Below are 25,323 nucleotides of genomic sequence, written 5' to 3'. Positions count from 1 at the left end.
CAGAAAGACATTTTGTAAAATTTAAAAATTGAAATTGTTTTCTGACAGTGTTAATTTCATTTAAGTTAGTATTTTTAATTTGAATGATACTAATTTGCATGTTAGATCACATATATATGCACTTATTATTGTATGAGGTGCAAAGCAAGCATATACCATAGTTCTGGTAAATGTGTGCATGTCATGACTAAACATGAAACAAGGCAATATTTTTTCTGCTTAAGCCTGGAATAAGATATGATATAATTTATTTATATTCTTTGTTGATGGAATGTAGATAAGATGATATTTCCAGAACAACCATAAATTTAATGTTAGAAAAATTGGCCTTTAATAAAGGTCTTTGAATTTACTAAATCTTTTCAAATTTACAATTCTTGGTGATACACTTTGTATTTAGAAGTTATTGTTTTTTAATGAATCATCCATTTATAACTGAAGGAAAATTGTGTTCATTTATTTATATGCTGAGTTTTTGTTGATATCAATATCTTTCTTCATTCTGATAAGCAAATTTAAGTGTTTAAAAACTTTTATTCTAAATGCTAAAGTTAATATTGCACTTAACATCTGCAAAGACGATACATTACAATGCTCTGATAAGGTATCAAGTTTTATTCATTACTTTCAATGTTTTTAAGCTTTTCTATTAAATTTTAATTAAATGAAAGAGAAAATAACCCAAACTTTATACATGTTCTCTTATTTTATGTTTCTTAAATATTTATATTTTAAATGTATAAACTTGCATGGATTTTTTGTTATTGACCTTGGTTACCTCATATCATTAGATACTTATCCATCTTGTGTTGATTTCAAACTATGTAAAAAGCAACTAAGAAAGTCTAAAATAAGAGATGATTAAAAGAGTGCGTTCCACTCTTCAGTTTTGTGCACTTGATGGTAGTTTGATAAGACAACCCCCTCATAAAAGTTTTGCATTTTTATACAGAGCTGTAAGTATTGTTATTTTTATGCTTTTGATGAAGTGGTAGTTTCACATATCTGTTACAATGCAGCACAGAAATGCTACATAATGTTTTTAAAATTGTTTGATTATCTTTACAGAAAGTCATCTTAGTACCTTAAATGTTGTAATTTATTTTTTACAGAGTATGTTTGAAATACAATTTTGTAAAAAAAAAGTATTGGCTTCATAAATAAGAATATAACTATTGAGTAGTGGTAATGATTGTGGGAGAAAATAGCATAAACTTCCACTAAATATTAACAGTATAAATATGACTTGGATGAAAAAGGTTAATAAACAGAAAATAAATAACTATAAAAAGAAAATGTGATATAATAAAAGTGTAATTCTTGTTTGAAAGTTAAAGGAAGTGCAGATAAAAGTCAGTTACAAACTTTACATAAGAAATTATTTTACAATAGTGTAAATACTGAAGAATAATTTTTGTGAAACTTTACAAAATTGTAGTTCTGTGATAAAATTTGGATCAAACATATTTTGCTGTATTTTATCTGTATGTATAATCTGCCAGATTATAACTTATCTTAGTATTTACATATTCTGCTGTGCCACAACTTGTCTCTCAGTGCGATATGGCCTGTGATGAAATTTTTTTCAGTATTATATGGCCTACATGGTATAACTTTTCTCTCTCATTGTTTTATAACATGCTTCATTATAACTTATTTTTCACTGTTATGTAGTCAGTAATATTTATCAAGGAATTTGTAAATGGAAGAAAGGTGATACCATATGGGTTAAGTAGTATTTATCTTTATTTCCTAAAGTTTACCATTACAGTTGTGGTTTAGCACTTTCTTTACTCGTAGCAGTTTTAGAAATCCCCTTATTTTGGTTTGGTGTTTTAACTCCATAAAGCTGGCTTTTATCATATTTTCCTCTGTCAGGTAACTTCAGTTGCCCAGGAGGAAAAGTTAAGTTTTGTAGACAGTGTACCAGGTGTTTGATGTTGATCATGTAACTGATGTTATGATTTTATAACTACTTTAGAAAATTTGCCAAATTTTTTTTTTTTTTTTCCTTTTTCAGTTTTTGATAAGTTTGCATCCAAGTAAGTTTGTTTGAACTTATTGCTAAGTAAATAAATAAGCTCTTTTTTTAGTACACAATATGATGTCACCAAATTGGTTATTTATTAAAGTTTGCTGCCCACTAACATCTCAAGATATGTTATGCATTTTGGCAACTTATTGACAAAATTATATTATTCCTAATTGCATATTTTACAGACATTTTTTTACATAATAAAATTGGTGCCACTGGATAAATAGCATGACATCATGATGTAACAATATGGAAATCTTTTCTTCAGGTATTGCTTATCTGTCTGTTCCACCAAAGATGTGTGCTGAATCATGTTGCTTAGCAATAAGGAAGGAGAAGGTTTTGAGGGGCATTCAGAGGTTTCTTGTCAAATACATCGGTTAGATTGCAGTCATATTCGTGTTCATTACTGCTACTAGAATTCCACATTGAAAAATGTATCTGGCAGAAGTAAAAGAGCTTCTGTCTAATTTCCATGCTTGGTATCAATTTAAATATGAAAGCTGGAGTCTCTTGTATATTACTGATGTAATGGAATTGCAAAGCACTGATCCAAATACATTTAACTTTCTAAATATTTGCAATTTTGTTGAGCCAAAACATCATATCTAATCTACATTTGTTGAACTGATTCATTCAACTGAACAAGAACATAAGATGGAATTCAGAGGTGGATTTGTTGACATTACAGCCAGCAAGCTTTAGGTAAGTTTTTATTGTTGCATCTCAACTAAGAAGAATGGCTGAAGATCTTGAAGAATATGCTGGTGGAAAATACAGAAGGACCATCACCCTATGTTATGAGCACATTAACAGGAGAAATGCCAGGTTGATTCAGAATGCAGAAGAAATTTATAATGCTATTACAAGACAGGGAAATCTTTTCTTTCTTTTTTTTTTTAAGTGAGACTTGTTCACCTTTGTCAATTTCAGTTTCCCAAATGCCATTATGCATGACTGCCTTGTAATGATATAAGGAAGAAGGCAATAAAGATGTTAGTGAAGGAGAGGATAATTGATAAAACAGTCTTTCTCTCAGAATTGCAAAAGAAAAACAAATGTTTTTTCAAAGTTACCCCACTTGAAAAAGTTTCTCTGCAATTGTGTAGTTGTTAAAAGATCTCTTAGAAATAACAGAATTGTTACTATAGATGAAACTTTGTAGAATGGATGGCAACTGCCTGTTGTGGAGACACAAGTGTAGAAGACTGTGTTTTGAAAGTCTTCTGCCTTTTGTCTTCAGGTCAATATGTGTGTAAAGTGTTGTCGGTCTTTTATAATATCCTGGTGGATTGTGGAGAGCATGTTATGATTGATTGGATTATCACCATTTCTGATTGGAGGAGTGATTTCCTGTAGATTCAACCAATGGTAGCCACAAGTTATTCACCTCTAATCTGGACTCTCTGTTTAGTGAAGATTAAATAGTGTTAATATGAAATGATTCTTTGATTTTTCTTGTCTTCCACAATTTGTCTGTCTCAATGATTCTAGTTTTCTTCCAGTTTATTCTGTGTCCGGTTGACACGGCATGCTCTGCAGTGGCTGAATTTTGTGTTTTCATGAGTCTTGTAATATTTTTATGTTCTTTTATTCTTGTTGCAAGTTTTCTTCCTGTTTCTCCAGTGTACATGTCGGTGCAGAAAATTTCATAGATGACGTTTTTGAGATTCTCTTTGGTAGGTCACTGTTATTTTTTACCAGAATGGACCTTAAGGTATTGTAGGATTATCACCAGACTTCTGTATTGAATTTCTTGACTATGTGTTTGATTGAGTTTCTTCACTGAAATGTTGTGGGTATGGTAGATAAATGGTGGTAGTGGTGGTGAATTTCTGATCTTTTCTTTCTGTCATGGGTTTCTTCAAGGAGTTTTTGATGAAAGAGGAGGTGTTACCATTTTGTTTAAAACTCTCTATGATCTTTTGGCATTCTGTTTTGGTGGATGTCTTATTGCAAATGTTTTCTTCTCTCTTATTTAGGCATTGGATTATACCATGTTTTATCGAGGTTGGATGATAGGACTGGAATTGAAAGTATCTGTTTGTGTGTGTGGGTTTTCTGTATACAGTTGTGGTGACTTGTCTTGCTTGTTTGCTGTTGAGTATGTCAAGAAATGGTAGACTGTTTTGTTCCTCTACTTCCTTAGTGAAGTGGATTATTTTGTCTACAGAATTGAGATGCTGTAAGAAGGCTGGTAAGTTTTCATGACCATGGGGCAAAATAATGAAGGTATTGTTGACAGAATGTTTGTAGAAACTTGGTTTTATATGTGTGGATGAAAGGGCTCTTAAACGTCTTCCATGAAAATGTGTGCTAGGATTGGAAAGATTGGTGACCACATGGCTAGACCATCTGTTTGTTCGTAGAATCCCTCGTTGTATTGGAAATAGTTTGATTGTAGACAAATAGTTAGTTCTATTATAGCATCTATTTTCATATCTGTTCTTTGTGGTAGAGAGTTGTCATTCAGTAGTCATTGTCTCATGATGTGAAGGGTTTTTGAGGTTGAAACATTGGTAAATAGGCCTGTGACGTCAAAACTGACCATAATATCCTGAGATTTGATATGTCGCTTTCTAAGTTGTCCTATGAAATCTGTCGAGTTTTGAATGTGATGTTCAGTGTTTCCTTATAGTGGAGATAAGATAGGTACTAGGAAGGTGGCTAGTTGATGGCCAGGTGAGTTTTAAGCACTGACAATAGGACTTAAAGGTATATTACGTTTGTGTATCTTAGGTAGTCCATAGAACTGAGGAGAGAAATTTTTGATGGATCTAAGTCTTTGGCTAGTTTTTCATTGATTAAGCCATGTTTCTTTAGTTTGTTCAGAGTTCTATTGATGAGGTTTTCTGTTTTTTCTGCAGGATCATTGGTGATCTTTTTATATTGGTGTTTGTCTGGTAACTGTTTGATCTTTGTGTCATAATCATTGACAACTAGGATGACTATATTGTTTCCTTTATCTGCTGGTAGAATCTTGATGCTGTTGTCTCGTTTTAGATGGTTCAGTGTGCTGCATTTATGTTTAGTGATGTTTGGTTTTGGTTTCTTGGCTTTCATGAGGATGGTATAAGTTTGATGTCAGAATTGTTCAGCCATGGGGTTTGGGAGGCTTTGTGCAGCAGATTCTAAGGTTGGAGCTATGTCAACAGTTGGAACTGTGCTGGGATGAATGGTGAAGTTTAGACCTAGGTTGAGGATCTTATTTTTTGTAGCACTTAGTACTCTCGAACTGTAATTGTGAACTATGTTTATAGACATAGGATTATCCATCTAGATCAGTCTGTTGAATATTTTAACTTGTTTTTTATTGATGTTTTCTAGGTTAGATGTAAAGCATTTGACATGGAGATTTAGGAAATCTAGTGCTCTAATGTTTGTGGAGAAAAGTTGTTGAAGCCCAGTATATTGTATTCCAGTAGTGTTGGTTAGATGGTGCTTCTTCTCTCTATGTTCCAGGTGCACTCTTAGGAGGTGTCTGCTGATATTCTTGAGGACCTTTTTTATATTAGTAGTTCTGGTGAAAGTAGTTTCTTTGAGTCTCAGTTTGGGTTAAAGTGGGAATCCCTGCAGCGTAGTAGAAGGTCAGGTGATTAGAGCAGTGTGCAAGCTTTGTAAGGTTCTCATTGTAGTCGTTGGTCTCCTTGACAGAGACTGGTCCATAACAGCTCTTTAGGTATTCTTTGATAGATTGTTCAGGCAAAGTATTCATGATGAAACTTTGTAGAATGAACAGCAACTGCCTGTTGTGTTTTGAGAATCTCAAAAACGTCATCTATAAAATTCTGTGTTTCTGCATTAATATGTACATTGGAGAAACAGGGAGAAAACTTGTGACAAGAATAAAAAGAACATAAAGATAGTACAAAACTGATGAAAATACAGAATTTAGCCATTGCAGAGCATGCTACATCAACTGGACACAGAATAAACTGGAAGAAAACCAGAATCATCGACACAGACAAATTCTGGAAGAAAGAAAAATCAAAATTAATTGGACAGGTACGAATATTTGGAACATGAGAGTAATTGTTACTCAGTTACTGACCCTTCCAATATTTTGAGTGGTAATGGTTTTACGATTAGCTCAGACTGAATCTGAGGATTAATGAATGTTTGCAATCCATTGTTACAGAAAAATGCTGCATGCTTGAGGCTGGGGAGTCAGTTTAAAATTTTCAGTTGGAATATAGATGTATTTTTTAACATCATTGTTATTGTATGAAGGAAACATGACAAAGTGTGGCCCAATGTTGTCACACACATACTGTGGATTCGAGTACTTATAGTTCATGTTACGTTATTGCAGAAACACTGTATTTTGGGGGCATAGGTGTGCTGTAAGAGTGACAATCAAGTCCTACTGTCCCATCAGAAAGAAATAAGACCAAAGGTCTGTGGGTGCTGTTCATTTTCTGCTTTTCTTCTATTCTATCATATAACTGACTAGATAATATTTGTTTTTCTTCTTCCTGATTCGGTAGTTCAAGACCTGTAATGAACTGAGTAATATGAAAGTTAAGCAGAAATAAATATCAATATTAAGGCTTTAGTTTATCACCAGTAATTTGTTGCAGATTGTTATCTGCTACTTCAAGAATGATGGAGATAAGAGCTTTCACTGGGAAAGTATATTTGCAGTTACAACAACAAATGGGAAGAGCTGGGTCATTTTGCCTTTGCCTGTTTCTTTCAGAACTAGTCGTGTATGTGTAAGACACTGAATGATATTAAAATAACAAAAGAAGGCAAAGTTTTCAAGCCTTATGGAATTTCCTTGGAACTCAAGAGAATAGAAAGCTTCAACTGAATGTTTCTGTTTGTTATTTTAATAAACTATCAGCAAACATATTGATATTATATTAGGAAAGGTGTAGGAAGTTATGATAAATAAAATGGAAATAGTTACTCATTTACTTTCATGCGTACGTGTTTTGGTTATATTGCATGAAATAACCAGTATGCTATATGAAATTTAGCCAATAGTCGTAACAGGCATGATGGAACTTCCTCACAGGGTGGAGAGATGAAATTGCAGCCAAAAAAAAGCGACATGGGCAACACTGTCATTAGTTTTTAGGTATGTACCCAAATGAAAAAAAATCACCAATCTTGGTTTAAATATTTTAAGACTGTTAGATTACTGGGTAATAGCAACAGTTCTTCCATTTAGGTGTGTGATTTTATAACTTTGAACACTATTACACTGTTTAAGAGTTAAAAATATACCACAAAATGTGACATTTTTGGAACATTGAAATTTAAGATTTTTGTTATGGATTATCGCCGACTAGTTTTACTAACTCAGTTACCATCATAACAGCTAGTGTCTAATAGCACAATGTGCCTGAAAATATATTATTTCTTCAATTTAAATATGAAACAACATAGTTTAGAGTACAACATAATGTACTCAATAACGTATGACCCAACACAGAGTATTAGTAGTTTTCGTAGTACAAATGGGATGGCCAGGTGGTTTAGGTGCTCAACTCCTAAGCTGAGGTTCGCTGGTTCGAATCCCTGCCACATCAAACATGCTTACCCTACAGCCGTGGGGCGTTATAATGTGACGGTCAACATAACTATTTGTTGGCGATAATTAGCTACCTTCCCTCTAGTCTTACACTGCAAAATGAGGGACGGCTGGCACAGATAGCCCTCATGTAGCTTTGCAAGAAATTAAAAAAGTACAAATGTGAGAAAACATAAAGCTAAGAGGTATCACACATACAACTTACTTAATACAGATATGAAACAGTCTAGAATTTTAACAATATTAAACTGCTTACTCAGTACAAATATGAATGTAAAGTTTTACAATATATGTAACGTATTTACTGTTATACATTTATTTTAACATTACGTTTTTTCAGTTTAATGCACGTAAGGTACATTATTAAAAGTGTATTGTGCAAGCCCCGTCTATTCTCTAAACCTGTAAAGATTCTTGAGAGTAAGAGTCAACAATATATTTTATGAAAACACAAACGTATCTTCGAATATTGTTGCCAAGTGAATTTCCTGGAAGTTTGCTTAAAGATTATAAATTGACGTGCCAAGAGACAATAATAGTATGTCGTTTGGTCACTACACTCGGTATACCATAAGCCTCGAAAGCTACAATTGTGATACACGAATATTAATCAGAAAACTCCAAATATTTGACCATGAACGTTCATAGATTTAGAGTATCTAAAGTTTAACTTCAGTGAAATAACTTTGGATGTTAGTATTTCTACGAGGACATTAAATATCTTTGTTGGTAAAAGCTTGTAAGCGATGTGAGGCCTGCCAAGAATAAAGAGCTAGCTAGCCCATGCAACGTGTAACAATATCAATTCAGAATTAATTGCTCATTATGGGACCGGGTCATTGATAGAAGACTGAGAATTGTTTGTAAGCTTGTAACACTCATGTATAAACCATTGTTTGAAATAACTGTTTATTATTAATTACATATTATTATTTATGTATTTAAATATACCCCTCAGTATGGGTTTCTGTACTTGGTGAGGAGACCTCCCAGGGAAGGTTCTGTTTTTTCAATTCAGCTCCTCTGGCATCTAAACATTCACCCACATGTTTGCCGTGCGTAGTGACCCGTGAAAGAAAGGAGAGGATCCTGGTGGTTGAGGGGTCCAACCCTAACACACCACTTTGGTCTTGAATTCCTCCAGACGGGCAGCCTTCGGGTGGCTTCATTTGAGTCAATCGACTTGTCCACATGGGCTAGGGTCAACCAAGTACCAGTGTTGGGTGTTCTCAACAGGTGTTGTGGACATTGTATCTGATGCTGGTGTTTGGGTATAATGCTCACGAAACTCTGGCATTGCTGCAGTGTCCTTGTTTGCAATTGTAGTGCATCTCCCGTAGGGTTCCATGATGGGTGGGGTCAGTGGGCACTAAAACATTCTTTTTTTTATTATGGATCCTCCCAATAAAAACTCAAATAAAATAGTGATAAAACAGTCCATAGGTAAATGACCACATTTTGAACATTCTGATCAGCAAGCAGTCTTCAGCATCTGTAACACCTGTACCTCATTTTTTTATATTATATTCTCTTTCAAACAAACCTTTAAAGCAAATGTCTCCATTTTTTATTCAGAAGGAACTAGAGGGACTTGCTGATTATCCAAAGTCAGTCAAAATGCTTCACACAAGTGATATAGTGGTGGAGACATTCAAATCTAAACACAGTGAACTCTTACATTCAAAGACAATTGGGGATATACCCATTGAGGTTACGTCCCATGCTACTTTTAATTCATCACAAGGAGTTGTTCTTGAAAGGGATTTGAAGAACATTCATGAGTCGGAGATTCTTGCTGGTTTCTCCACCTAAGTAGTTTCTGCAGTGAAGCGCATCTCCATTTGTAAAGATGAAATTATGATTCTGACCAATCATTTTAACATTTGCATCACTGCATCCACCTACCACCGTTAAGGTAGGTTATCTTAATTGCAAGGTATGGCCATACATTCTAAACCCTCTCAGATGTTTCTATTGTCAGCAATTCAGTCACTCGAAGACATCATATTGTGGTTCCTTTACGTGTGCTCATTGCAGTGGCAATGACCACAATGCCTGTGAGTGTGAAACAGACCCTCATTGCGTCAATTGCAATGTCTTTCACCTGTCTTACTTTTGTTCTTGCCTTAAGCGGTTGGAAAAAAAGAGGTGCAGCTTTTGAAGATGATTCAAAACATTACTTAACCTGAGGCTCAAAAGTTACTGTTCACAACTTCATCTCAGATGTATGCTGCTGCACTTTGTACCACTAGTACAGTGGGAGTGCAGATGGATCTTTCTGTGCCTCCAAAAGAATCATTCTCAAACCATGTGAAAAGTTTTTTTGACCTCCATGGTTAAAAAAGTTGATGAATCAACTTCAACATCCATTTCAAAGTCATATGGGAAACCCCAAAATCCACGTCCTTTAATGCTATTGATCTTGCAGTTTGCTGCCCTTCACTATTCTCACACTTTTCATGGAGGGTTGACAATAATCCACAACTGTGATCATTTTCCTATAAATTTGAGAGAGAGAGTGGCCATGGTAGATGCCACCCAACCTGCATGCCTTGGTGGAAGATGGATTAAGTAAACTTTCACTGCTCTTGCACAACTTTATCCTGCCATCATCTGTAAGCCATCAATAGATGACTGTATTAAACAAGTGGCTGTTCAATGTATTCCTAGAACCTTGACATGTTTTCCACAATATCCTCATCTGTGGTGGAATTCTCCCTGCCACATGGGATGGATGGTTATAAAAAATGGGCCTGGGATATTTTTCATACATATCCCACACTCTCGCACTGCATTGCTTTCCAGCAGACCCATGCACATGCTTGATGGGTAAGATGTCAAAGCCAGAAGGACTTTCATGAATCTTCTTTACACCTCCACTGTTTACAACTGTCTTTACTATATGCTTCAAAACTTTGTTTCTTACTAAAGCATCCCACCTGGTGTTGTGTTTTCCTTCCTCAGTGGGCCATACTTTTTCAGAACAGGCAATCTGCCATTGTTCCTTTTGGCCTTCATATCCAGGTGCAGTTGGATAAATTGGGTCTGTCCTTGGATAGCACTGCTGTATCCACTGGTCAGCCCATCCCACCATGGCTTATTACTGTTTGCAAATGTGACCTATCTTTAAGTCATCCGAGAAAAGCCGACACTCCTAATTGGAAATACTGTCTGTTATTTATTGAACATCTTTTGGGCCATCCTTCCATTCCTATTTATACAGATGGTTTGAAATCAGGTGACTGTGTGGGCTCTGCCATGGTTTGGTGTGGTTCAGTGGTTGCTTACAGAATCCCCTCTGCAGCTTTTGTGTTCAATTTAGAAGAGAGAGACTCTTGCCCTGAATCATATAGAAGCTAAGCAGACCTGAAATTGCACTACTTATACTGACTTGCTTAGATCTTTACTGGCTCAGGAATAGCTTCACATTAGTTCATACTCTGTTTTCGCCAATATTCGAAACCGACAGGCCCACTTCTGTTTAACATCTACATCTATCCAGTTTCTAGATATTGGGCCATGTTGGTATTTGCAGGAACGAACTCACCAACACTGCAGCTAAATCTGTCTGCTCTGGCACTATCACTGCTGTGCCTGTTCCTTACATGGACTATGGTCCTGTATTCAAGGCTCTGCTCCATGCTAGTTGGTAGTCGACTTGAAGTGAGCAACGTGAAAACAAGCTCTCTATTGGACTTTGGCCATCTTGCTTTTGTAAGGAACAGAAAGAGGAAGTTGTTCTAACTAGACTACACATTTGTCTCAATTTATTAACTCATCGTTTTCACTTATGTGGGACTGATGCACCAATGTGTTAACTATGTAACACTTAGGTCACAATAAGCCACATTTTTACTGCCTTGCTTGCCATCGTTAAGACTCAATGACAGCACCAGGCATACCTGTAATGTTAGACAGAGTTATTGGTGATGGTGACACTGTCCACCTTAGAAATGTTTTTAGTTTTTTAAAGGCTATTAATATTTTTAATGCTATTTAAGTTTTTAATTTATACATAAGACCATTTTTAATATGATTCCCTTTTAAGAATCAAAGTCCATCTAGTTTGATTTGAAATTAGAAAATGGTTGTAATGCTAAATAACTTGAAACTAGGACTGGAAAGACCAACTTCAAATGACTAATGCTGCTGTTTAAAATGCATGCTAGTCATCCTGGTGAGTTATAATTAAAATTTTGTTACAAGTCTTTTAAAACTTATTACTTTCTGAAAATGGCCATAACTCAAATAACTCAACCAGGGCTTGAAAGGCTGACTTCAAGTGACTGACAGTGGTTTTTGAACTTACCTTGTAGTCTTCCTGGCGAGTTACGATAATTAAAATTATGGTGCAGAAAGTCGTTTACAACTTGTACTACTGTATTTTCTTTTTTACTGCTGTAAACTAGATATAAAAATTGGACTTAACACTATTTATGTTTTAATTCAAAAATTAAACTTTGTTTTATTTTACTTTTATTTTAACATTTTACCAGATATTTGGTGCAGACAGTCTAGTTGCTTTGTGCCATAAAACCCCAAATCAACAACATTTAAATATATTTGTGCTAAAAAAGAAAATTGTGTGTACCAGTCTTGTTTGCATATATCAAATATTTGATATACATTGACATTCAGTTAACTTCTAAGTTAAAATTTCCAGTTATTTGAAATAGTAATACGTTATGTATGTAACATAATATATCGGAAACTCGTCCAAGATAAATTATAGTATGTGACTTATATAGTTTACTTATTACCATTATTGGACAATGTAGTGTCATCAATATTAAACTGCTTACTCAATATAAATATCAATATAAACTTTTACAGTGTTGTACAATTTTCCTCAACAAATATCAGTTTAGATTGTCAATAATACATTAATTTACACAGTGCAAATTTTACTTTTTATGGCTAATTGATGACTCCTTATCATTATCGATTTAATACCCAAAACTGACAAGTTTAAAAACCTCTAATCCTATTTATTGTTGTATTGTTCATCTCTGTTTCTACAAGTTTTTCGATTCATGCACGTTTTCTGATGATTTGGTGTACATATGTGCACTCTTAAAATGATTTGAGGATTGCTCCATGCACAATCATATTCAATTTGGAACTGGATAAAAATCTTTTGGTACATAATAAAAATGAAAAAGATCCCAATTGAACTGAACTCGACTTTGGTGGCTTCAATGTTCAGTAATTTAATTTTTGCAGACTTACTTATATTTTAATTCAGTTTAGTGCTACATGATCATATAAATTCTCAAAAAATTACAAGTAGTGAAAATTCTTACTCAAATAATGATTTTGCAAATTGCAGTTGCAAAATTCAAACCTTGGAGTATTATAAAACTGTTTAAGCAATATTGTATCATTACTATGTGAATACTAAATATCAGTGTTTAAGTTATATTTTATTGGTTACTCTGTCAATACACACTACTAATATTGGTTAATTATAGTGTAAGTTTACTTGGTACCAGTATCATTAGAAAGTAGGGTTTAAACAGTATCAAAAAGTACCTAGTAGTCACATTATTTTATCGCAATAACGAACTATAAATGAATGGAATTGTTTACAAGTTTGAGATAAGAAATAAGGTTGTTTTTAGAATGTTTCAATGAGTGTTTAATAATTAATTACTTGTTCATGTGCATACATAAGTTTAAAATATAAATAACTTGGAGCATGTTAAAAATGTTATTAGAAGGAATGTTTTTGAAGCAGTTTTATAAACACTTTTAAGATGTAAAACAACTATTAAAGTGATAGAAATTGGATTTAGAAATTGAAAGGATATAGAAAGGTAATAAATATAAATTCTTAAAATGATAAAATAGCGATGAAATAATAATAAAGATCAGGGAAATATGTATAGGCAATACCAAGTCAGGAGGGGTGGCAAAAAGATAATATAGAAACCTGTAATCACTTAAAATATAACACAAATTTTATTCCTGGTTAGTATGTGTTATTTATTAATTGCTTATGTTGTAAAAGTACAGAAAATGGCCATTATTCCCTTCAAACTTTGCTTTTGTGATCTGGATAATAAAATTTAGAAATTAACCTATTTTCTATGTACAAATAGGTAAATTTGCACATTTTCATTTACATAAAATCTGAATAAAACAACATATGAATCAAGATTTACATGTATTTAGTATTGCATATATACTAAAGTCATATAAAAATATTTAGAAGTGAGTAGTTTTTCAAGATTTGCAACTGTAATATAAATCACTTTCAAGTATTAGTCCCCAAATATAGTCTCCCATCATGTTTTCATTATATGCTTCTTGGTAGCAGCATTCAAAGTCCAGTATATCTTGGTGGAAGCACTTGCCTTTTCCTCTGTGTGTGCTTTCATGTTTCTTTGAAAATATCAAGATGAGCATCAAGGATGTGGACTTTCAGGGACATCCTGCAGCCCATTTTGCTGTAGTTTTTCACCAGAGCCTCAACCAGTTCCACATAATTTTTGGCCTTGTGATTGCCCAGGAAGCCCTTTCTTCTGAGCTCCTTGGGGAATTCTGTGCACTCCAGGATCTTCCTTATTTGTGGTCGAACAAAGACACCAGCTTTGACCTTTGCCTCAGACAGCTTAGGGAAGAAGTCTCAAAAGTACTCTAAGGCTGCAAACTCCTTATAAAGAGCTGTGACAAATTGTTTCATAAGACCCAATTTTATGTGCAATGGTGGAAACATCTTCTGGAGGTCCATTAGTGGGTCATACTTGATATTGTGCCTCCCCACAGAGAACTTGGTCTGTTACGACCAGTGCTTCCTGTTGTAGTGTGCTGCAGTCTCCCTGCTGTCCCAAAGGCAAATATAATAGGGAAACTTGGTAAAGCCTCCTTGGAGATCCATCAGAAATGCCACCATTTTGAAGTCTCTGATGACCTCCCAGCCATACTCATCGTACTTCAAGGCTTCTAGCAAGGTCTTGACGATGTCGTATTCCTCTTTGAGGTGCACCGAATGAGACAAGGGAAAATACGGATACTTATTCCCGTTATGGAGCAGCACAGCTTTGAGGCTTCTGGATGCACTATCAATGAAGAGGCACCATTCGATCGGATTACAGTCAATTCCATTTGCCTCACACAGACCAGATACGTTGTGTCAGAAGTAGAGCACATCTTGACGAATGAAGTTTTGAAAATTCTTATAAGTTTGAGAAAATTCTCTAGCAGCTACTCAGCACTGAATCTACCTGGAATGTTCTGGAAAATAGGTAAATTTGAAAATTTCATTACCCTGGTCATAAAAGCAAAGTTTTAAGAGAAAAATAGGTCTTTTCCATTTACTTTGGGCATAAGCAATTGGGAAATAACACTTTCTGCTCAGGAACAAGAAAATGTAAAAATTTTGTTACATAGTGTAATTAATTCCATATGGTGCAATATAATTTTTCTATGTAACAGTGTTTAATTAAACTCTTTGACGAGGAGCTTCTGTCAGAAACCTTGCTAAATATTAATTATGTTTTTGTTTTAGACACGTTTTATCTGTCTTTAACATTTTCTTCATTACTTTCCACATCTTTTCTATTGTGTATTCTTAAGAAAAGCTTAGGCTGATGTATATTTGATCAAATGATCACGAATGAAGAGAAAAAAAGAACAGCAAAACACACATTACTGTCTTTTATAGGCATCTGTACATGACTTGTCTTGGAGAGAACAAGTAGATTATGTTGTAGACCAGCTTATCACCTTTTTATCATAAGTTCTACTTAAGCATAATTATTTTTCATTTAGTTTGACCATGCCCACAAGGAGGATACAAATTTTTATCTGTAAAAATATATATAAATATATAGATACGACAGATATGATATTAATGAAGAACAAATTTTCATTTTCACTCCATATTTTATTAATATCAGTTAATCAAATTAATCTAATCATTATAAAAGAAAATCTGGAAGTAGTTGCTTGTAGTTTTGCAAACTGCATTTACTTATTTGTCACTCATCAGTAATTATTGGATCTACTAATCCTTTTCCTTTCAGCAATCCAACCATTAGAAAACACAAAAGCTAATACTGTAATAGTTTCCTCCCCTTGTTATCAGCTTAAGATATCATCCTTTCACTAGGCATCTGTACATGACTTGTCTTGGAAAGAACAAGTAGATTATGTTGTAGACCAGCTTTTCACCTTTTTATCATAAGTTTTACTTAAGCGTAATTATTTTTCATTTAGTTTGACCATGCCCACAAGGAGGATACACAGTTTCATTGTGTATTGTTGTTAAATCAACACCTACAAAATAGATGAGGTCAAATGAACGAGATGGTAAAACTAACAAACGTCAGATGTAATTTACTATTTAATCAGTTTTTCCAGTTGATCAGGTTGTAGTAAATAGTAACGGTAAGTTAAGACGAGGTAATATGTATCAAGTAGTATACACATAGTTCACATGTACTTGTGCTAATATGTTGTTCTATATGACACTTATATATCTCTACTTGGGTACAGAAACATATTATGCATGTATACTCTCAGATTGTACAAAAATTGCTGTAACATCTGCAGCAGGAATATATGCCTGTTATTGAAGAGTTTAAATCTTGGCACAATGTCTTCCACGACCAGTCACGTACAATATCATCAGGGAGGGGAAAGTTGAGGAAACATGCAATATGGGTCACTTGAGTTAAGCCAGTATAGAGCAATGTACTTCAGCTTGCTCTTAGCATTGAACATATTATTAGTCCATGCCATTATTGAAGTTGGGGTAGTTAAGGTCTGTAACTACAGAACACATTGCCAAAGTAATTATAACAAGGCTGGAATTGTAAGTACTACATAATGTTAGATACTGATGATACAGGAGTGTTAATAGCAATATTTGCCAAAATTTAAATTATGGTGGTGTGTCTATTCTGTGATGAATATACATAACCACACACAGTAAATTTTCATATTATTATTTTTAGCTACTTGATAACATGTTTATACACAAGATAATTTATCGAACCTCATTCAGTAACTCTTCGTTTTGTTACAGCAAGCTACAGCAATGAAGATGAGATAAAAATGATGTTTATATATTGGGAAAGAACATTCATAATCTCATGTTATTATGGTAAGTTACTTGATGATATAAATATGATGTTATGTATTTTGGACAATGTACCTAACCTCCTATAGTTTCAATAACTTTTCATGTTGTTTGGTAAGTTACATTATAAATTCAGTAATTTTTAGTGTTGTTTTTATAAACTGTCACTGATGATGATTCTTCATCTTCTTCATGTGTCAAATCTGCGGCAGACATCGACGGCCATGGCATGCCAGACTTCTCTGTTGTCAATCCTCCTTATCAACTCGATGTTGCTCATTGAGTTCTTGGTGACATAGTTATTGAGGCTGTCGATATATTTAGTTCTTTGACACCCTCTGCTTTTCCTCCCTTCTATTTTTCCACATAGCATCTGTTTCTCTATCCCATTCTTCATACAGATGTGTTCTAGAAATTCCATTTGTCTCTTTCTTATAGTTTTCATGAGTGACCTTTTGTATCCTGCCAGTTCCATTACTTCCACATTTGTTTTTCTTTCAGTCCATGATATTTTTAGCATCCTTCTAAGGAACCACATTTCAGCAGCTTCTAATCTCTTCTTATCTTTGTTCAGTGTCCAGCTCTCACAGCCATATGAGAACAGACCATACATATGATTTCGAGGTGTTAATTTTAGTGACATTTGTTATGTTCCTGTTTGTGAATATGGACTTCATTTTAAAGAAAGTATCCTTGGACATTGCAATTCTATTCTTTATTTCTGTGTCACTCTTTGCATTTGATGTTATAGTATATCCAAGACATTTGAAGCTTTCGACTTGTTTTATTCTCACGTCCTTGCCGGTTATGCTGCATGTGGGTGTAATTGATTGTTTTGAGATAACCATGCACTCTGTTTTCTTTGCTTTTAACTGCAAGCCTTTTTCTTCACTCTCGTCTACTGTTGCTGTGAGGAGAGTCTGTAGATTTCGTTCGGAGTTCGCAATGAGGACTGTGTCATCAGCGTGGCGCAAGTTGTTGATATTGCATCCGCCTACTTTGACTCCCTGATGTTCATTGATGTTTCGTAGGAATATTTCACTGTATAAGTTAAAAAGATCTGGTGAAAATACACATCTCTGCCTCACCCCTCTTTCAATTGGTCTATATTCACTCAATTCATTTTCAATTTTGATAGCTGCCATTTGCTGCCAGTAAAGGTTTCTAAGGACTCTTAGATCTTTAGCATCGATGTTCAGGTCTGACAACATGTCGAATAGGTCACCATGTCTCACTTTGCAAAGGCTTTAGAATAATCGATAAAACATAGATATAAATCCTTTTATACTTCCAGTGATCTTTCCATGAGCATGTTTAGAGCAAAAATTGCATTTCTAGTGCCTTTATCGGCTATAAATCCAAACTGAGTATCAAAAATCTCTGGTCTCATCTTATTCCTCATTCTAGACATGAACACTCTTAAAAGAACCTTGGTAAGATGACTCATTAGACTAATTATTCTGTGCTGTTCACAGTCAGTTGTTCCTGGCTTTTTCGGCAATGGAATAAAGACTGTTTTTTTAAGGTCTTCCGGTATTTCACCCATGTCATAAATAGTGTTCAGTAGTTTTGTCACTTCCTGAATTCCCACTTCTTTTAGGGCTAATAAAAGTTCAATGGGTATGTCGTCTGGACCAGCTGCTTTGCCTTTATGTATCTTCTTCATTGCATGTTACACTTCATCAGGCATAATTGGAAGGCCTTCTGTGTCTATTTCTATGTGTGGGGTTGGGCTTCTGTTGTCATTATATAGTTCCCCAATGTATTCTGACCATCTGTTAAGTATATCTTTTTTATCCATCAAGATTTCTTCATTCTTAGATTTTAAGCATCCTGTTTTTGCTGATGGAGTCTTTCCTGTCACTTCACTAATTTTCCTATGCATATATTTGCTGTATTTTACCTTGTTATTTTCAATCTCTGTACACTGGGTGTTAATCCATTCTTCCTTGGCAACATTGCATTTTTCTTTACAAGTCTATTTATTTTTTGGTATTTTTCCTTATTAGGTTTGGCTTTTCTTCTCTCCTCCATTAGATTAAGGATTTCTGCAGTAATCCATTTTTTGTTTACTCTTTTTCTGGTAGTAGGAATATGTTCTTTAGCAGCTTCGTGGATGCTTTCCTTCATTTTTTGCCATTTTTCTTCAGCAGTATTCAAACTGTCAAGGATATCAAATTTATTCTTCACACATACGATGTATTTCTTCTTCAGCTCTTCATCTTCTTCTAGAAGGTTCAGTTGTAGTCTTGGTTCTTTTTTGGATTTCTTTAACTTTTTCAGTTTGACTGCCACTGTTGCTACGACTGGGATGTGATCACTGCTGCAGTCTGCACCTGGCATAGATTTGCATGATTTTGTGGAGTTACGGTATCGTTTTTTGCATCAAGATAAAGTCAATTTGGTTTCTCACTCTGTTTCCAGGGCTTTTCCATGTCCAACATCTTCTTAGATGATTCTTGAACCAAGTATTCATTACAGTGATATCATGCTCTTTGCACCAATCAACAAGTCTCTCTCCTCTTTCATTTAGCTCTCCGATTCCAAATGGTCCCAATGTTTTGTCAATTTTGTTCTTTCCAACCTTTGCATTGAAGTCTCCCATAATGATCTTAATATCTTGTGATTTCAGCTGTTTCATTGCCTTTTCAATGTCTTCATAAAATCTTTCAATTTTTGTCATGACCTTGTTTGCAGTTGGAGCGTAAGTTTGAATAATGCCGATGTCAAATGGTTTTCCACTAAGTTTTAGAACCATGACTCTGTCATTGACACATCAGAAACCTTTCAGGGCCTTTGCACATTCCACATCCAATATTATGCCAACCCCTCTTTGATGGTCATCACCTCCTGAGTATAGAATCGTGAACTCATCTGATGTTATACTGCCTGCTCCTTTCCATCTCACCTCTGAAAGTTCGAGTATGTTCGTCTTCATTCTTCTCATTTCTTCTTTAATGTTCTCTAATTTACCTTTTTGCAGCATTGTTCGAACATTCCAAGTTCCAATTCTTAGTTTTTTTTCTGTTGCTGACAGTCGCTTGATGACAGTCTGGTGTCACCTGTCGCACCTGACTTCCCCTACCGAGCGAGGAGTTTCCCGAAGTTCTGGAAACCCCACTCACGCTGTTATCTGACATATTTTTAGTTTGGCTTGCCATAGGTTTTCCTTTGCAAAATGGTATCTATAGTAGGTTGCAATTACTTGCTATAGGAGCAGTGTCCATACAGGACCGTTCTGCCCAGCCATTGTTCCTTAGATTGGAGTCATCTGCCTGGCCAGATTGAGTGTTGCGCCATTAATGACACTATGTCAGTTGCCTCACACTCATCCACCACCTGCCTTCCATGACTTCATCGTAACCCTGACACAGGGGGCTAAATGGGTACTCGGTTTTGCCCAAGGACCTCCCATGGGCTAGCGGAGGGAAGGAGCAACTTACTGTTCCTTTGTCAGAGCGTGCTCTGACCCACTACCCAATGATGATGATTATATACTTTTAAAGGTTTAGAAAACTTTACCAAATGTTTTAAAGCTAATTTAATTATTGATAATTTGTATGTGTATATTGTTTTGCTCCCACATTACCATACTATATAATATAAAAACAAAAAATTTCAACTATGCAATTTTGTAGTTTTATAGATACATGTTACAACATAAAAACACAAATATCAAATACTAAGTTATATATAATAATTTACAAAAGTATATAATACAAAAGTCATTTGTGTTATGTATTATAATTTATCTTGGACGAATCTCCAATTTATCATGTTACATATTATGATTTCATTTAGCCAGAAAGTTTGATTTAAAATTAATTGATTGTTGATATGTATTCAATTTCTGATATTTGTTAACAAGATTAACACACTCACTTTTTTTTCTTAACACAAATATATTTTAATATGCAAACAATAATACAATTTATTATAAGGACTATAATAAACTGATTTATATACAAAAGTTTTCTAAACAATATCAAGTCCTCTATCTGGTCAGGAACCGAGTATTTTATCAGCAGTTCACGATGACTGAATTACTGATATAGTCCAGTTAGCTATCCTTTCACATGTGAGTTTTTCCCCTGAAGTTATGAAATGTCTTAGAAATACTAATGTTCGAGGTTAATTAACTGAAATTAAACAATTTGTAATCTGTAAATGTTCCTGGTCAAATATCTGAAATTTTCCCATTAAAAATACTTTATCACAGTAATAGCTTTTGAGCTCTATAGTATACTAACTGTAGCAAACTAACAATATAAAATTGTTTCTTGTCACTTTGCTTTATAAACACAAAGGCAATATTCTTGAAAGTTCAATTGGCAATACTACTGGGACTTACTAGTGCTTTACATACACGTAGTACAATGTTGATTTTATGTTCGAGAAACGTCTACAAAATTAATGAATAAGTGAGTTTTGCAGTACACATTTAACTATAATTTACATGCATTTCTATATATATACATAAACTAAAAACGAACAGATATGAAAATAAATATATGGTACTAAATCCGTTATCTTCCTCCTTCAAGCAGTAGAAATTGGCATTAGACAGTTCTTAACTGTTAAATATATACACACACACACACATTGATAAAAATACATTGAATATAATGTCAAAGAATTATATAACTTCAAAAATCATGGCAGTATACACACACACACAAAATACAATAAGTGCAAATACCCTAATAATCATAAAATTGCATAGACTGTAAAAGGGTCATTCCATGTCAAATCATCCAGATTTTGGAAAAGTTTCCAGATAACCCCTTCAGAATGCCTTGAAAAAATTCACATGTGCTCATCTACCCATATAATGAAAAATTGCCAAAGATTAAATCAATATCTCTAATAGTTTCTGATTTACAGCCCTGTAAAATTTAAGTAATTTTTGACAAATTCATTTTTGGGCAACTTTGGCTGCTTAAAGCTGCAAGAGTAATGGTGGTAGAAGGCTGAAATTTGCTACACTGACTGAATTAATCTCACAGAATTCAAAAATGGTCTCAAACCAAGTTTATTTTATCTCTCTTAGGATTTGCATAGTGAAGCAGTAAAATCACCTGAAAACCCAAAATTATAAAAACATTGGTTTATGTAATAAGCCATAGCTCTAAGACTTAATATGATACAAAGCTGAATTTTTTTTCTACTTACCTATAACATATCAGTTGATAAATCAGCAATTGTTGTAATTAAAAATCTGTAAGAACTCCTGCAAAAAATTTGATTTATCTAAAAATAGCCTGACTTCAGGCCACAGTTTGACCATGTCACCAGTTATTTAGCCTTTTCAGATTTTTACCATATATTCTTACATCTCTGAATATGATCTACAAAAAAAAATCAGGATGGTATTCAACCTACTTTTTGAGTTATAATTTTTTAAAGTATACTCCAACAATAATGATACACCCTTAATTGGCAGAGTAGGTCTTATTCCAACTATAACTGGTCCCAAAATTAAATCTAATGTTAAATAAATATTATGAAGAGGGATATTAATAACACCTTCAATACCCTGAGCAAAAACACTCACCATTGGCAAAACTTGAATCTGAACTGAGTATGCATTCTAACAATAATTATTGAGTTGACCCAGTATTATGGGATTAGCAATGTAATTTGCCAAAGACAGAGAACCAACAAACACAATATCTCCTTACTAAATCAGCCTTTTTATTTATGGCCAAATCAACATGACCAGGTTTCTTATAAATATGGCAAACAGGCTGGATTTTATAAAATAATCCTCAACTTTAGTACATTCCACAGACAGAGGTTTTTTTTGAGATGGCAGGAATTTCTTTTTATGAAAATGGTTTTCTATATTAAAGTGTAATTATTGGAAAGAGCATTGCTTTCTGGAATATTTCAACCTGTTTTGCATCCAAATAAGTTTTGATGTAATCATTTGTACAACATTTAAATTCCTGAATTAGACATAATTGTCTTAATTTGTCAAAGCTGTTACTAATCTGCATAGTTACACCATCGATCTAATTAAACCTCTTTTTCATGAGCAAATTCTACATAAGATTAGCTATCTCATTTGCAATAACTTCAAAACCTTTGGCAATAATTCTCCAGTATTACTTCATATATTTTGAAAATAGTTGCTTTAACCTTATCATAATCTGCAGAATCATCTAGCAAGAGAGAGAGCTGCATAAGTGACTTGTGCTTTACCAATTAAAACACATTTGAAGTAATAAGGAACATTTTACTGGGCCATTCCTTACTTGTATGTGGTGAAGTTTGTTCTCTCAGTTTACCTCCTCTGGGATCTAAACATCCATCCATTCTGAGCAACAATCTTCAACATCTGTATCACTTGTACCTCATTTTCTTACATTATATTCTGTATCAGACACCTTTAGGGCAAATGTCTCCTTTTTTTATTCAGAAGGGACTTGCTGGCTCTCCAGAGTCAGTCAAAAAGCTTTGCTCTGGTGACATATTAGTGGATGCATCCACATCTAAACACAATGAACTCCTCTTACATTTAAAGGCAATTGGGATATGCCATTGAGGTTTTGCCCCATGGTACTTTGAATTCATCATGAGGAGTTATTGTTGAGAGGGATTTGAAAAACATCCCTGACTTGGAGATTCTCACTGGTTTCTCCACCCAAGTAATTTCTGCAGTGAGGCATATCTCCACTTGCAAAGATGGAACTATGATGCCAACCAGTGTTCTTATTTCAACATTTACATTACCATGTCCACCAGCCACCATTGAGGTAAGTTATCTTAATGGCAAGGTGCGACCGTACATTCCAAACCCTCTCAGATGTTTCCAGTGTAGGTGGCTCAGTCAATCAAAGGCAATGTATCGTGGTTCTTTGACGTGTACTAATTGTGGTGGCAAGGACCACAATGCCTGTGAGTGGGAAACAGACCCTCATTGCATTAATTGCAATGGCTCTTATCCATCCTACTTTTGTTCTTGCCCTTAGTGTTAGTAAGAAAAAGAGGTGCAGTGTTTGAAAACAATTCAAAACATTACTTACTCTCAGACTCGAAAGTTACTGTCCACTACTTCATTTTGGATGTATACTGCTGCACTTTATTCCTCTATTACAATGGGAGTGTAGACAGATCTCTCTGTACCTCCAAAAGAATCATTATCAATCCATATGAAAAGTATTTTGGCTTCCATGGTTAAAAAAGTTAATAAATCAATGTCAACACCCATCTCTGTCCCTATCATTCATTCCAGCAAACCCCAAGATCTACAGTCTTTGTTTCCAGGTATAGGCATTTCCTCGGGTAGATTTTCTTCTCCCACCCCAAGATTCAAAACGAACATTCATTCATGTCCTCAGTTGCTGGAATCCTCTTTCAACAACAGAGACCTGCCCAATCGGCCCAGGGCAGGATCCATGCAGGTCAACAGGCCTCCCTCGAATAAAGAATAAAGACATGGTTGAAAACAGAAGGGCTCTTTATCCAATTCACCTACACATATATAAAAATGGGCACTTTGATACAATGGAACTGTCGAAGTTTACATTCAAATCTGGATGACATCAAAGCACTGATTGCTTCCTACCATTCTGTATGTCTTTCCTTACAGGAAACATTTTTGAAACCTGCAGATATAGTTACCTTTCAGCAGTTTTCTTTCTACAGAAATAACAGGTTGTGTGATGAACAAGTGCTTGGATGGATGATGCTGTCTATTGATCAGCATGTGCCCACCTTATCTTTGCCACTTGACATACCTTTGTCAGCCGTAGCCATCCATGTTTCCTTGGATCATACCATAATTGTTTATTCTCTCTGTACCTGTCTCCTGGAGAGACCTGTGATCAATCAGGCCTTGGTGCTCATGTTGAACAGTTGCCATCTTTCTTTTTAATCCTTGGGGAAGGTACTGATATTGATGGAAGGGGTTGCTCCATAGAGGGTATGCTCTCAGATCACAACCTTTTTCTTTTTAGTACTGGTTTGTACACTTATTTTCATGAACCTAGACAGTCCTTTACTGCTATTGATCTCTCAGTTTGCTCCCCTTCACTATTCTCCCAATTTTCATGTAGGGTTGAGAACTTGATCCTGCCATCAATAAATGACTGCGTGGCAGCAGTGATTGACAGTATTATAGGCAGCTGCTCAATGTATTCCTAAAACTTAAACATGTTTTTCCATGATATCTTCATTTATGGTGGAATCCTGCCTGCCACATGGCAGAGAAGGCTTAGAAACGGGCATGGATTACTTTTTGTAGGTATTCCACATTCTCGAACCACATCACTTTTCAACAGGTCCGTTCACACTTTGGGTCAGATGTCAAAGCCAGAAGGAATCTTGGATTAAGTTCATGACCAGTATCTTTCCTACCACTTGTTTCAAAGTTATATGGGACAAGATTTGAAAAGTCAGTGGGCAATATAATTCTGTTCCCCTCTCAATCATGCTATCTGATGGCCAGGAAGTAGCTGGTACTGAGAGCATCGTTGATACTCTAGGTAAAAGCTTTTGCTGGCTATCTAGCACTTCTGCTTCTTCCTCCACCTTCTTAGCCATCAAGACTTGTGTAGAGTGATCACCTCTTTCTTTTTGTGCTGATTGTCTCTGTGGCTATAATTGCCTCTTTACATTGGTGGAACTCAAACTGCCCTTCACCTATCTGGCAGTACATTG

The 25,323-nt window shown here is 34.8% G+C and overlaps 2 protein-coding genes across 7 annotated transcripts in view; one reads left to right on the top strand and one right to left on the bottom strand.

The window, feature by feature from the left end:
- The window catches only part of LOC143245575 (uncharacterized), a 38,783-nt gene extending 20,458 nt beyond the window's left edge, over positions 1 to 18,325 (bottom strand). Inside the window, exon 1 of the mRNA XM_076491934.1 lies at positions 18,001 to 18,325. Coding sequence (XP_076348049.1) covers positions 18,001 to 18,325 — 325 coding nt within the window. The remainder of the gene's footprint in view (positions 1 to 18,000) is intronic.
- Positions 1 to 25,323, top strand: part of LOC143244763 (uncharacterized) — a 59,984-nt gene that overhangs the window by 1,309 nt on the left and 33,352 nt on the right. For 2 of the 6 annotated variants that reach the window (XM_076490036.1, XM_076490039.1), the window contains exon 2: positions 16,606 to 16,683. The exons of the other annotated variants lie outside the window; for them this stretch is intronic. The gene's annotated coding sequence lies outside the window, so the exon portion shown is untranslated. The remainder of the gene's footprint in view (positions 1 to 16,605; positions 16,684 to 25,323) is intronic. 6 annotated transcript variants of the gene reach the window in all.

The sequence above is a fragment of the Tachypleus tridentatus genome, chromosome 2 (genome assembly GCF_004210375.1).
Source record: "Tachypleus tridentatus isolate NWPU-2018 chromosome 2, ASM421037v1, whole genome shotgun sequence".
Lineage (NCBI taxonomy): Eukaryota > Metazoa > Arthropoda > Merostomata > Xiphosura > Limulidae > Tachypleus > Tachypleus tridentatus.
This window is presented reverse-complemented; position numbering and strand designations above follow the sequence as displayed.